The sequence below is a fragment of the Mirounga angustirostris genome, unplaced genomic scaffold (assembly GCF_029215605.1).
Source record: "Mirounga angustirostris isolate CCGP_5_RB_7025 unplaced genomic scaffold, mMirAng1.0.hap1 SCAF_15, whole genome shotgun sequence".
Lineage (NCBI taxonomy): Eukaryota > Metazoa > Chordata > Mammalia > Carnivora > Phocidae > Mirounga > Mirounga angustirostris.
In genome coordinates, this window is record NW_026991723.1 from 87,706,644 (window position 1) to 87,721,319 (window position 14,676).

General features: G+C 48.7%; 1 protein-coding gene across 1 annotated transcript; it reads left to right on the plus strand.

Annotated features, from left to right (window-relative positions):
- The first annotated feature begins 8,252 nt into the window (after positions 1-8,252).
- TOR1B (torsin family 1 member B) lies at positions 8,253-14,253 on the plus strand. The gene is made up of 5 exons (XM_045883321.3): positions 8,253-8,516; positions 9,136-9,401; positions 11,047-11,222; positions 11,702-11,829; positions 12,162-14,253. Exons 1-5 carry the CDS (start codon positions 8,303-8,305, stop codon positions 12,401-12,403), a joined length of 1,026 nt encoding a protein of 341 aa, XP_045739277.1. The 5' UTR covers positions 8,253-8,302; the 3' UTR covers positions 12,404-14,253.
- Positions 14,254-14,676: the final 423 nt, after the last annotated feature.

The following is a 14,676-nucleotide window of genomic DNA, read 5'->3' on the forward strand; positions in this document are numbered from 1 at the left end:
TTTTCCACAGTGGCTACACCAGTTTGCATTCCCACCAGCAGAGCATGAGGGTTCCTTTTTCTCCACATCTTCGCCAACACTTATCATTTCTTGTGTTGTTGATTTTAGCCATTCTGACAGGTGTGAGGTGGTATCTCACTGTTTTTTGTTTGTTTGTTTGTTTGCATTTCCCTGGTGATGAGTGATGTTGAGCATCTTTTTGTGTGTCTGTTGGCCATCTGGATGTCTTCTTTGGAGAAATGTCTGTTCATGTCTTCCATCCATTTTTAAATCAGATTATTTGGGGTTTGGGTGTTGAGTTGTATCAGTTCTTTATATATTTTGGACACTATCCTTTATCCGATATGTCATTTGCAAATATCTTCTCCCATTCTGTAGGTTGCCTTTTAGTTTTATCAACTGTTTCCTTTGCTGTGCAGACGCTTTATTTTGATGTGGTCCCAATAGTTTATTTTTGTTCTTATTTCCCTTCCTCAGGAGACATATCTAGAAAAATGTTGCTATAGCCGATGTCAGAGAAATTGCTGCCTGTGCTCTCTTCTAGGATTTATGGTTTCAGGGCTCACAGGTAGGTCCTTTTTTTTTTAATTTTTTAAAAAGATTTTTATTTATTTATTTGACAGAGAGAGACACAGTGAGAGAAGGAACACAAGCAGGGAGAGTGGGAGAGGGAGAAGCAGGCTTCCCGCCGGGCAGGGAGCCCGGTGCGGGGCTCGATCCCAGGACCCTGGGATCATGACCTGAGCTGAAGGCAGACGCTTAACGACTGAGCCACCCAGGCGCCCCTCACAGGTAGGTCCTTAATCCATTTTGGGTTTATTTTTGTATGTGGTGTAAGAAACTGGTCCAGTCTCATTCTCTTGCATGTAGCTGTCCAGTTTTCCCAACGCCATTTGTGAAGAGACTGTCTTTTTCCCATTCCATCTTCTTTCCTCCTTTGTCGAAGATTAATTGACCATATAATTGTGGTTTTCTGTTCTGTTTTCTTGATCTATGTGTCTATTTTTGTGCCAGTACCATACTGTTTTGATTATTACATCTTTGTAATAGAGCTTGAAGTTGGAGCGCATGTGCATTTTTAATAGATAAATAAATGGTGTGCTGTGCCATATCCTTTCATTATTTCCACTCAACTCTGGTTCCTGAGATTTACAGACATTCATACACATAGTTTCAGTTCATCCATTTTTATCTGCCACAGAATATTCCACTATAGGACTAGACAATGGTTTGCTTATCCACTCCCCTCATCATGGGAAATTAGGCTTGATTCCAATTTTTAATATTACAAACAGAGCCTCAACAAACATCCTCAAATGCATCTCCTGTGCACATGTATGAGTCCCTCTAGGGCTGGGCTTTATACCCTCCATGCTATGAATGGGCTGCAGGTGGGCAGCTAGGAAGAGGCCAGGGCAGCCAGAGCCCTGAGCTCAGTCACCTCATCCAGCAGCCCCTCCACTGACCCCAGTGGGATGTACTCATACGTTCATTTTCTTCATGTGCCATAATGTGATAAAGGCTTGAAGAGTGGAATTTCTGGGTCACAGGGCACACACACCTTAACTTTGCCAGGTATTTGCCAAATTGGTCTTGTCTTCTACCTTATCTCTTTAACTGACTTTGGGGGGCTTTTGCTCCCCCCAAAGATCTGGTTGACTGCCATTTCCTGGGTATGTAGCTTAGGACTGCAGAGGATCCAACCATTCATTCATTTCACAAATATTTATTGACATCTGTGCCATGAGTAATAAAGTCCCCATCTCTGACCTAGGAAGCTCATGTGTTTGACAGCCTCTGTGAAACTGGAAGGCCAGCATGTGAATTTGCAAGCAGGGTGAAATCTGAGCCCCTTTGCTATTCTTGACAAGACACCCCCCTTCTCCACCATGTGCAAAGCAGTCACAAGCCTGAAGGGTGCAAAGAGAAGGGTCAAACTTCGTCTCTTTTGAAGGGTATGATGTTAATTTTATGTGTTAGCTGGATTAGGTCATGAGATGCCCATATATTTGGTTAAACATTGTTTCTGGGTGGGTCTGTGAGGGAGTTTCTGGGTGAGATTAACATTTGAATGGTAAACTAAGTAAAGCAGATTGCCCTCCCCCGTGTGGGTGGGCCTCATCCAATCTGTTGAAGGTCAGTAGAACAAAATGCTGGTAAGAAAGAATTCTCTGGTTGAGTGAATGAATGAAAGGACCTAGGTCTGGAACGGGGCTGAGCAGCGCTGTTGGGCAGAGTGAGAATGGCAGGGCAAACATGGGGGCCAGGTTGGAGGACACTGGGAGATCCGCACTATAAGTGGATCCCTTTTTGGGAGCAGTCCTTTCCTCATTTGCATGGTCCATACCGGGGGATGCTGCCCCTACCCCAGGCCACAGCTGGCTGGATCAGGGGGCACATAACCCAGGCTGGGCCAATCAAATCTCTTCCCTGGAGTTTGGAATTGGGGTCAGGAGTGGAGGGGGGAGAAGAAGACCGTGAGTGTGTGGTCTCTGGATGTCTGGAGTAGCACACACAAAGCCAGGTGCTGTGCAGAGAATGGAGCAGATCCACAGAGGGAAGGTGATGAAAGAGAAGGAGGGGGAGAGGCGGGCACTCTGGGCCTGACTCAAGTCCCTCCCTTGACCCCCAGAACCTCTGCACTTTAGGTGAGGTACTGTGAGTCTCCCCCGGCCTGATGATCCACTTCCTTTTGCTGCTTAACCCAGCACCGGTGGTTTTTTTAGCTTGAAACCCACAGTCGCTATGGATGCCATCCATTAACCATCTTCTCCCGCATTGGGTTTGTGATCCATCTGGGCAGCGGATTTCCCTTGCCCACTGTGTTCTGTTTATCAAGTGGGTTGGCAGCCCTTGAGCCCACACCCATCAGGAGGTCAAAGGGAGTGGCTGGGTCCCAGGGGGAGAAGAAGCCAGCTTTCAGTTAAACACATTCTGCCGAGAATTCACGAGTGAACATCTGAGACTCAAGTGGAAATAAGTGATTGCCAAGGACACACGGCCTGCAGTGGTATGGCTGGGTTTTCAATGACAAGAGGAATCTTCTGGGAATGATGGTCCCCGTGGTGATGGTTTCGTGGGTGTATACAGATGTTAAAACATATCAAACTGAACACTTTAAATATGTGCAGTTTGTTGCATGTCAACTTTAGCTCAAGAAAGCTGTTTAAAAGCATATGTAGGGCGCCTGGGTGGCTCAGTTGGTTAAGCGACTGCCTTCGGCTCAGGTCATGATCCCAGGGTCCTAGGATCGAGTCCCGCATCGGGCTCCCGGCTCCGTGGGAAGCCTGCTTCTCCCTCTGACCCTATCCCCTCTCATGCTGTTTCTCTCTCTCTCTCTCTCAAATAAATAAATTAAAAAAATTTTTTTTAATTAAAATAAATAAATAAATAAATAAAAATAAAAGCATATGTAATATTCTATAGCTGTAAGATTTCCTAGAAACAAACTGGGTATCATTGTATGCAAAGTAACAAACAAGAGAAGGAAAACACCAACCACGGTGCACCCCCAGGAGAACCCTTCTGTATAATATAGACACTGATAAGACTTGGGTGAGAAGAGGCCTTAATGTAAACAATCGGCATTTTAAATAATCTAGGCTTTTTGAACCTTTTTTGTTGTCATTATTTTTTGTGACCTTCTGAAGCTCAAAGAGGTGGTGATAGAGTCAGGATTTGAATGGACCTCTCCGAATCCTCAGACCAGCAGCTCACTAGCACCCTCTAGTGCTTCCCTCCCCAGGTCTCTCCAGCATCGGGTGGGTTCCCAGTCTATCAGGTGGGGTCACCTCTCCTGACAGTCAAATCCAAAGCTCCCCAGGAAACAGGTGTGGGTCGGGGGGAGGGGGGGGGGGGGGCGCTGTCTCTGGTCCTGAAAATCTCAGCCAGCAGGGAAACCAGAGAGCCGAGACCTGTCTCCTGCAGAATCACACCCTTTCAAGACTTTTCTGGTCGCTCTTTCAACTTATGACAGCCTTGAGGAGTCAAGCTGGTGGTTTTGAATGTTTTTGGTCAACAATTTAAACATTGAAAGCAATGCTCCAACAGAGCGATGATAGAAAGCGTAAAGGGAATGGTACAGCATGAGGGCCAGGGGATGGGTGGAGGGTGAAGAAGGCACCAGGCTTCCAATGACAGTAACAGAAGATGGCAGCCAGCGCAGGCTTGGACAATTTATGAAACCCGAACAGACAGCCTTAAGATAGAATGTGGATCTAAATGCCCAGAATCACTCCCCTTTGTAAGATTTGTAGCAAAAATTAATATGAATGGAGTAGTAGTTCTAATGAAGTGGTCACTCAAGGCCACATCAGTGCCAGCAAAATGGCAGAATTAGCATAGCATCAAAGCTGTCTTACGACAGTTTTGGTGCCTAATGGCATCTAAAGAAAATATGAAACTCCCTCAGCCACCGAAGGACAGTATTACAGCAATTAATAAAAAAGAACCATTGGCTGTCACTACCTACCCCCTGATCTGACTTAAACAGTCTTCATTTTCTATAGAATCCAGGTTTCTAGATCTACATTGCAGACCTCAGAGTACTGGAAGTTCCCATTCTAAGGCAATGTATCCTAAGATACTGTAAATGATAGTGATTTTTGTCCATTTGAAATAAATAAGTTGTTTTATTAAAAATTTTAAAACTTTCTTAAAAGAGCAGGAGTGGAGCACAAAGCAGTGTCAGAATGATTATGTAGTTGGGGGGCAACTGTTGGGCTCAGCTATGTTCACTCCTGGGGCTCCAGTGTGTCTTGGTCCCCCAGAGAGCTCTTTGTGAGGGGGCTTGGAGGTCCTCTACTCTTACGGCCATCTTCCCGCCCTCCATGGATTCCAGTGGCCAACTTCACAATAAATGACCAAATGGCAAGTCAGGAACTAGTCACACTTTTAGGGGAACAAAATGCCACAGAAATGTGTAGAATAGTACAAACTGGGGGCTACTTTGGCACAACACCCCTGCCCATAGTTAGTTGATCCAAGGTCGAGATACCTGACCCAGGTTGGGCCAATCAGATTCTCTCTCTACGAGGACAATGCCAGAGCATCAAGGGCTCAGAGCTCCTGCCACTCACACCCCGCCCCTGGGGTCCTCCCTCCTTTTCACAGATATAAAATAGACAATTTATCCATTGCACATATGTTGCATTCAGTCTTTCGAGCATTTCTGCCCATCAAGTGCAATTTACACACTCTCACAAACCAACTTCAGTTTAGAAGAATTAAAGCTTGTGTGATTAGGATTTTTACAACATCACTGATGATCAGACAGTAGCACAGACAAAATTACTTTTTTTTTTAACAAAAGAAACCTTTTATTTTAGATTTACAGAAAATCTGCAGATGGTACAGAGAGTTTCCATATAGCCCTCACCCAGTTTCCCCAGTTATTAACATCTTTTTTTTTAAGATTTATTTATTTATTTATTTATTTGAGAGCGAGAATGAGAGAGACAGAGCATGAGAGGGGGGAGGGTCAGAGGGAGAAGCAGGCTCCCCGCCGAGCAGGGAGCCCGATGCGGGACTCGATCCCGGGACTCCAGGATCATGACCTGAGCCGAAGGCAGTCGCTTAACCAACTGAGCCACCCAGGTGCCCCCCAGTTATTAACATCTTAATGTTAAGGGCTCCATCCTCCTGAGCCAACCACTTCCCAAAGGCCCCTCCTCTGAATACCATCACATTCAGAATATGAATTTTGGGGGATGAGAACATTTAGTCCATAGTGGCATCTCTGGCCCTCAGATCAGAGTTCGCCTTATTGGAGAGTATGCTATCCTTGAACGTTATTCATATTTATTGAGCAACTACTGTGTATGTGGCACAGTTCTGAGAATTAGAGAAACAGGACACAACAGATAAGTTCCCTCCTGAAGCTCTCAGGCCAGTGCGAGAGATGGACAATAGACAAGGACACAAACAGGGTGATAGGGACAGTGGGCCATGGGGGGTGGAAGTGGAGTTACTTTAGATAGGGCAGGTGGGCTTTAAGCTGAGGCCTGAAAGTTCTTTGCCAGGTGGGACTCTGAAGCAAGAGTCCAGGCAGAGAGAACATGGTGCTCAGGAGAGAGACGGAGCTGTGGGTTTGAGAACAAGGGAGTATGTGGGATGTGAAGGTCTGGGAGAGGAAGGCAGGGGCACATCATGTAGGGCTTTGCGGTCAGAATAAAAAGGGTGGATTTTTTCTTAAGGGTTTTTGGAAGCCATTGACAGGTTGAACGCAGGGGTGACATGATCCCATCTGTTGTGAAAACACCACCTGTCTCTCTCATGGGGAGTATGGATCAGGGAGGATGAGTGCAGAAGCAGGGGACCCCCTATGGGGCTACTGTGGCCATCCATGATGGAGGCTTGGACTAGGGATGGCCCAAGGAGATGGAAATGGTGACTGAAGAGCTTTGGAGAGGTTTTAGACATGGGGTCAGCAACCTGCTGATGGATTGGAAGTGGAGGCTGGGGGAGAAAAGAATCCAGGACAATCACTAGCTTTGGGTCTAAGCAACTGGTGGAAGATGGGTCCACTTCCTGAGATAAGGACCATGGGTGAGGGACATGTTTGCAGAAAACAATCAAGGCTTCTGTTTGACTGTATGGGTGCTGAGATGTCTGGAGAATAGCCAAATGGAGATGTCCAGTGTGCAGCCAGATGCAGGGTCTTGAGGGAGAAAGTTGGGGCCCCTCACCCAGGGAGAGAGGAGAGAGAGAGAAGGGGTCTAGAAGAGAGCCTCAGGGCAGGTCAGTACTGTAGAGTGGGGAGACAGGGAAGATGTGGCAACAAAGAGGCTGATGGTGGAGAGGAAGAAGGCCATCTGGCTAGAGAACCAAGCTCCGGATCCATACATAAGTCCTCTCCTAGAATGGGGGAGGCACCAACTACTTACACTAAGTGCAGAGTTAACATGGAGGATGAAGGGTCAATGCCTACTAAGCAGGGTATGATTTCCGGGAGGGGTCTTCACGTGTTTTTGCTCATACATCCCCTCTGTGCATTTTTAGATCGACACGGAAAATTTTCATCATAAGCTTAAATGGTTACAAAACACCCGATTTCCTGTCTATTGTACCAACATTTTAAGCTGATAGTTACTTTGCTCTTCTAGCATACTCAATGGAATCTCAGCCCATAGCAATTTTACTCATTGTTCAGGTCTAAACTGAGGTATGGAGGAGAGCCTTCCCCAACCTGCAGATTGGGTAAGGTGCCTCCTCCATGCATCCCGCATCACAGCACTGACCACACTGGATAAAACCCATCTGCTGCCGGTCTGTCTCCCTCACCCCAGACCGAGAGCTCCGTGAGGACAGGGTCTCTGTTTGCCCTGCTCCTGCTGTATCCCCAGCATACGGCACTGAATCTGACACAGAGCCAGTGTTCATTAAATATCTGTTGAACGGTTAGCTGATGGGTAAACTCAACCGGTCTCAGCAAAGGCTGGGCCAAGGTTACCTGGGCCATTCTCCTCACTGAACCCAACAGCCAGAGTGATCTTTGTTCTGACCATGCCGCTCCCTGTGTGAAACCATCTGTGGCTCCCTATGGCCCCCAGACTCCTTAGAGCACTTGCAGGCCTTCCCATTCCAGCCTCCCCTAGCTCTGCATCCTCATTCTCACCAGCCTCCAGTATGTGAGATACTTCCCCAAACTGCACTTTCTGTTCTCTGTGTAAACGTTCCGCTCCTCACTTGTTGCTTGAGGAACTCTTTGAGTTCTCAGTTTAGACGGAAGCCTTGCCTGCTCCACGGCCCCTGGGCCTCTCCCGCCGCTCAGGGTGGGGCCCTTGCCCACCGTCTGCCTTTGCCAGAGCCTGGAGGCTCGGGACGGCCAGGGCCACTCCCGCTCCTTCCCGGCTGTCTTCCCAGCACCAGACAAGTGGCCGGCCTTGCAGCACGCGGAAGGACGCAACGGGCTTCGGGGCTGACTGTGCGCCAGGGTTCGGTTGGCCGGGGCCCCCAGAGCGCAGAGCAGCGGTCTCAGGAAGGCAGGCAGGTGGGCAGACAGGGGAGAGGCTCCCTACAGCTCCGGGGGAAGGGATGACAAATGACAAAGCCAAGTGTGGGGCTTCGGAAAAGGTCTAGGACACCGAGCAGTAGGAAGCAGGCGTGGGGTTCGCGAAAGCCGAGGCACTGGACAGCTCTCGCGCCACGCACAAAGATGGCGACACAGAGCCCCGCCTCCGCCGATATGGCCGTTCCGAGGAGTGGGTGGGCCTGCGGGGCGGAAGTGACGCACCGGAAGTCCGGTTCAGCTCTCCGGGGGCGGGCCCCACGACGCGGGGGTTGGCGGGCTGCGAGTGGGGCGATGTGGCGGGCTGGTCGCCTGCGACGTGGTCGCCTAGGACGTGGGGCGGCGCTGGGGCTGCTGCTGGCGGTCCACGCGGTGGCGGCGTTCGAGCCCATCAGCGTGGGCCTCGCCATCGGGGCCGCGTCGGTGCTCACCGGCTACCTGTCCTACAGGGATCTGTACTGCCGATTCGCCGAGTGCTGCCGCGAGGAGCAGCGGCTCAACGCGTCGGGTAGGGCGGGTCGGCCCGCGAGGGGCGCGGCGCTCACCCTGAGCTGGGGCGGGAGGGAGCACGGACGGGGCCTCGGTCCGGACTCCAGCCCTGGAAGCCGTGCCCTCCGAGACCCAGGCTCCAGATCGTGGGGCTCTCTGCTCAGGCTCCTTCTTAAATGCCTCGGACTCCCTGCGAGTACAGTAAGAAGAAGCTGAAGGCAGCGTGTCCAGCCCTTTGCACCATGTCAGTCCTATTAAGTAGCTTTCTCTGTGCATCGGCTACCCAGAAAGCCCACATTTGGCCCTTGGTTTTCTTACGAGCCAGCAGGGGTGGCTGGGGAATAGCATGCAGCTCAGTCAAGAGAGGGCTAATCCTTGGATGAACGAACACGTTTAGCTTCCTTATCAGACACTGGAGTATTAAGGAGGACATCCGTCTAGTGCATATCCTTGGAAGTGGCATCGTGTGACAATGCACCCCGAGGTCCTGCCTCTGGGCCAGCCCTGGGGTTTGGCAGATGCCCTGCTGGACCGCTTGCTAATATTGCCTCTCGCTTTGGCCAGCTGGGGAAAGTGCTGCTTTTCTGGTGCCTGTTTAATGTGTATTTTTCTCTCTGTTCTCCGGCTGGCTCCTGCAGCCCTCAAGCTGGAATTAGAGGAGAAGCTGTTTGGGCAGCATCTGGCCACAGAGGTGATTCTCAAGGCGCTGACTGGCTTTAAGAACAACAAAAATCCCAAGAAACCGCTGACTCTTTCCTTACATGGCTGGGCTGGCACGGGCAAGAATTTTGTCAGCCAAATTGTGGCGGAAAATCTTCACTCAAAAGGCCTGAAGAGTAACTTTGTCCACCTGTTTGTCTCGACTCTGCACTTCCCTCACGAGCAGCAGATAAAACTGTACCAGGCAAGAAAATGCTGTTACTGTGTCCACCAGCCACTCGGACTGGTCTGGGTGACCTGCTCACTAACTCTGGCCTCTGCTGCTTCTCTTTGCACTGCAGTAGCCCTGGGCCCCCACTGAGTTAAGGCACACTTGTCCCCAGTAACCCTTTGCTGTTTGCAGAGCTCTCCTACAGCTTTTTTTCTCATTTGATTCCAAAAGCATACAGTGGGGTAGCTGACCTTATTTCCACTAAAAGATGGAGCCAAGAGAGGCGAGGGGACTTGCTCCTTACAATCTCTCTGGCCTTGTGGCAAATCAGAAACTTGGGCGCAAATCTCCAAACTCCCTGTTTGAGGCATAGCCACGTTCTGCAATGAATGAGTATGTTTACTGTTTCCATCCCAGCCCTTGGTGAAGCGGAGCAGTCTTAAGTGATTTGTTCTGAAACGACTTCATTAAAATCTCCCACCTATGATGCAGCGTCTGCAGTTAACACTCAGCAGTTAGCACTGTAGGCTAGAGGATTTTTTTCCCCCTCAGTAGCTTTTATTTCCTTTGTTCTTCACATCCAAATCCTAGGCGTTGCTTTCTTTATTCAAATGAAAGCCTCGAAGAACCCAATCTTAAGACCGTTCCGCCTTTTGACATATTCTGTCTACATTTATATTAAGTTGTCTAGTAGGGTTCTCATTTCAATGGCCATTGTCCTTATAAAGATTAATAGTTCTGGGTGCCTGGGTGGCTCAGTCAGTTAAGCGACTGCCTTCAGCTCAGGTCATGATCCTGGAGTCCCAGGATCGAGTCCCACGTCAGGCTCCCTGCTCAGCAGGGAGTCTGCTTCTCCCTCTGACCTTCCCCCTCTCATGTGCTCTCTCTCTCTCTCTCTCATTCTCACTCTCTCAAATAAATAAATAAATAAAATCTTTAAAAAAAAAAAAAGATTAATAGTTCTACTGTTAGGTGGGGACCTAAATAAGAAACAGAAACTGAACTGAACAAGAAAGTGAAAGTGGCTATTTGCCACACAAACAGCCGGGAAATTGCTGGAAAGAAGGAATAAGTTTTTTTTTTCCAAATTCTTTCATGAATCTCTAGAAATACAGTAATTAGATGAGGGGGCCTCTGGAGCCGTTCATGTTTTGGGTTGGAGGGCTTGTTGCTTGGGTGTCTTTTTCTCAGGAAAGCATAGGAACAGTGCTTTCCATGAAATGCCAGTTCCCTTGTTCACTGCATTGTCCGGGCACTGGTTGGGGGCACTGTGCAAGCCTGAGTCCAGTTTCTTATTCCTCAATATGTCTGCTAAAATTAACTTGAGATTTCAGGCCACGGTGAGCTGAAATGATGGGCTGGTTAACAGTGAACTGATCAATATTCACATATCTTGCTCCTCTTATACCTTTAAAAAGTCACATTTAGCACATCATTTGAGTTAGGGAAAAAACTTTATTTGCATTTGAGCACCTGTCAGTTTTCACTTTTTATAAAGTTATGGAAAAGCTGTTACCCAGTGAATGGAGATTAGGATGCAGTTTCCAAGAGTTCTTTGTAAAGGCCCAGAGAGCTCCGATTTATCATCTGGGAGAGCATGAGGAACTGTGCCATGCTTCTGCTCCCCTTGGCACATCCTTTGAGCCTTTGCATCCTCTTTCTTTTATGTTTGGTTTAGGACCAGTTACAAGGATGGATTCGGGGTAACGTGAGTGCATGTGCGAGCTCTGTGTTCATATTTGACGAGATGGATAAATTGCACCCTGGGGTCATCGATGCAATCAAGCCATTTCTAGACTACTACGAGCAGGTTGATGGCGTGTCTTACCGGAAGGCCATCTTCATCTTTCTCAGGTCAGCGGGAGGTGTTTTCTCGGGGGCACACAAGCCACTCATTCTCCCAGTGCTAGAATGAGGTCCTGGCAACCGTCAGCACTCTGTTGCCCAGGGACAAAGGTGCCTGGCAAAAGTGGATTGTTGACGGTTTTTTTTTTTTATGTTATGTTAAGATTGTTGACTTTCTTTTACTTTGGGGTTGCTCCAATTGGCATGGCAAGGAGTGTGAGAGCTGAAGAAAATGAATTAGATATTGCTGATAACAGGCAATTTTGTTTACCTGCCCATGCCTCCGAAGGTTGTCAAAAGTCAGCATTGTGTGGCAAGTTTTGTAAAAGCAGATTTCAAGCTCCGTGAGGGCAGACGCTTATTTTGTCCTTGTCCAGGAGCACTTAGTAAATATTCCCCAGTTGAGAAGAAACCTCAGAGCAGGTATGATCCTCGATTAGACACAGAATCTAACTGTAATTTTTACTCTGCTTCTTTGGCAAATTCAGCAATGCTGGTGGGGACCTCATAACTAAGATTGCCCTTGACTTTTGGCGGGCGGGAAGAAAGAGGGAAGACATTCAGCTGAAGGATCTCGAACCCGTGCTTTCTGTCGGAGTCTTCAACAATAAACACAGTGAGTCTCCCAGGCTGAGGAGCCCCCTGACCCTGCTAGCGGAGTCCCCTCCTTTAAACCTTCCATAAAGCCACTGAATCTGTGGGCCTCTGTGGCTTCTCTGAAATAGGTACTTAGTCTTCGGGCATTCCATAACAGAAGCCGGTTAGCAGGGGTAACCGACCAGTCCTTTTACCAGGCTTGTTGCACGCTTGATAAAAAGAGAATCTCAAGGGGTAGAGACATGAAGGATATACTGTGGGTTGGGATCAGAATGGGCCCTGTAAGCGCAGTGAGCTTGGCCAGGTGACAGGGACAGTGATGGGAAGACCCAGCTGTGTCTTGCTTTGCAGGTGGCCTGTGGCGCAGCGGACTGATAGACAGAAACCTCATCGATTACTTTATCCCCTTCCTCCCCCTGGAGTACAGACACGTGAAGATGTGTGTGCGGGCAGAGATGAGGGCCCGCGGCTCTGCCATCAATGAGGACGTTGTCACCAGAGTGGCAGATGAAATGACTTTTTTCCCCAAAAGCGAGAAAATCTACTCAGACAAGGGCTGCAAGACTGTGCAGTCACGGTTGGATTTTCACTGACCTCTTACTCAAGTGGGCTAAGAGACTGCTGGGAGCTCGGCAAGCGAGGATCTTGCCTTCCGGAAGCACTTCGAAGCCCTCTTTGGGGTTTGCACTTTGCACCTGTGGACTTTCGGGACGTAGAAGTTTCTAAGAGTTGAGTTTTGAACAGACACCCATCTGTTGAGGGCAGTTGTCATTTTGGACCTGATAGCAACCCATCTGTTAACTGCGGTGGAAAATGGACTTTTAACCACCCTCCCCTTGCTGGCCTTGACAGAAGTGCCTTGCAGACAGCTATGTGAGCGAGACCCACAGCACCCACACCTCAGAGGCTGCTGCTCTAACTCAGGGAGTTCAAGGGCCCTGCTGCAACCTGGGGAGCATTTGGTTTGCACCTGCTGAAAACCTGTTTCTTTGCACAGAGAGTGTTCACTGGCTTCAGGAATTTTCAGTTGAAATCAGTGGCACCTTCAGGCGCAGACAGTGTCCGGTGGAGATGTGGCCTGCACACGGAACATTCTCGACCAGGTGATCTCTCTGCCTGTGGTGTGGGGTCTCCACCCGAGGCCACTGCAGCAGCCCAGGACCGACGGCCTCGCAGTTTGTCCGTTGCTTTGGCTGGTCGTGGAATTCCTTTGCCGTCCCTCAGTTGGTATTGATCTCAGCCTGCCTTGTACCACTTCTGCTCCTGCACTTCAGTCGCTGCTAGATTTGCCCCTAATCACACCTCATCATGAGAGTCAAATCAGAATGAGGCTGTTGGTTTTGAATTTGAGCTCTTGGTTCCCATGGTGAAATGTGTTACAATTTATGCATGGATCAGTCTCTCACTTTATTCCAGAGAATCATTTGAAAGCCATAGGACATGCTCAAGTCTCCCTGGATGCCACACGCCAGAGTGGTCAGCTGGCAGAGTCGGCTTTGCCAAAGAAGTGTGAGTACTGGACACAGAAATGCTAGAATTTTCAAGGATATGTATGTTTTTTATGATGTTTTTACTTGTGAATCTTAGATAATAGAAAAATATAGGACATGGCTTATTTTAAAACCTGGGAAGGACACCAAAAAATGGAATAATTGCCCATCCCTTTATCAGAAATCTTAACAAAAACAGTATGCATTTTTATTGTTCAGTCCGTGGCACAGCTGTAGGTCAAACAAGGTCAGTGTGAAGCGGCTGGTCCCGGGTGTCCTCTGATGACGAGCACCCTCTATGACAGCGCTAGGCTGGACCGCCCTGGTCACCGGGAAGTAAGACAGATTCCAGCCCGTGTGAATTGGTGTCACAGCTGCGATGCGACCACAGACACTTTAGAAGAACAGCGTGCAGTGTGTTCATACGGAAGATGTAGAAGGAACATCCTTACGACATAGGAGTGCCTTACAGAGGGTCACCTTTAGTCTTTTAAAAATGCCAAGTTAAGGGGCGCCTGGGTGGCTCAGTGGGTTAAGCGTCTGCCTTCGGCTCAGGTCATGATCCCAGGGTCCTGGGATCGAGCCCCGCATTGCACTCCGCCTGCTTCTCCTTCTCCCTCTCCCTGCTGCTTCCCCTACTTGTGCTCTCTCTCTCTCGATTTTTGATTTAAAAAAAAAATGCCAAGTTAAGGCTTAAAATTTTTGGTTTTGTGTTCTTGCATTGGAGCCGAGTTAACAATTCTTTCATAACCCCATGTCTGGTCAGGGAGAGACAAGATTTTCCCTGTTCACAGTGACGCAATTCACTCACGACGTGTAGGCCACTTTTGGACTTGTAACCTGAAGAGGCCACGGCTGACCACAGCCCAGCCTCCCTCGCCCCATGTAAGAGGTAGACAAGAACTTGAATTGACCTACTGAATATGAAATAAAGCCTACATTTTATCATGTGACATGTCACTTGCAAACCTTTTTTTTTTTTTTTTCTAGTTTATTTGGTAACTCTGGAAAGTTTGAGCTTGGGATAAAGGCTGTTCAACAGCTCGGGTGTCAGGTTTACTACACCCCAGACGTACTGGCGGGTCATCTGCGTCAGACAGTCGGTATTGACCTTCAGAGCTGCCCCCCCCCCGCCCCCCGCCACACACACACAGTTACACTGGATTAGGTGATGGGTTATACACTACAGTTCCACAGATGAAAATGCAGGAAGAGCTGGACTTCTTTCTAGCAAGTGTTCTCTCCTAAAATTAACATAGGAAGGAAATTAAGGCAGTGGGAAAACAGGACTTCCTGCTGACATTCTGCACCTGAGCAAGGCCGGGCTCAGCCCGAAACCAGAACTGGTACAGTGAAGTCCTCACTCGAGCGCACTC

Coding starts and splice junctions, on each gene's coding strand:
- TOR1B (XM_045883321.3), top strand. CDS start 8,303: ATGTGGCGGGCTGGTCGCCTGCGACGTGGTCGCCTAGGACGTGGGGCG. Junction 9,402..11,046: donor AGCAGATAAAACTGTACCAG/GCAAGAAAATGC, acceptor TGTTTGGTTTAG/GACCAGTTACAAGGATGGAT. Junction 11,830..12,161: donor AGTCTTCAACAATAAACACA/GTGAGTCTCCCA, acceptor CTTGCTTTGCAG/GTGGCCTGTGGCGCAGCGGA.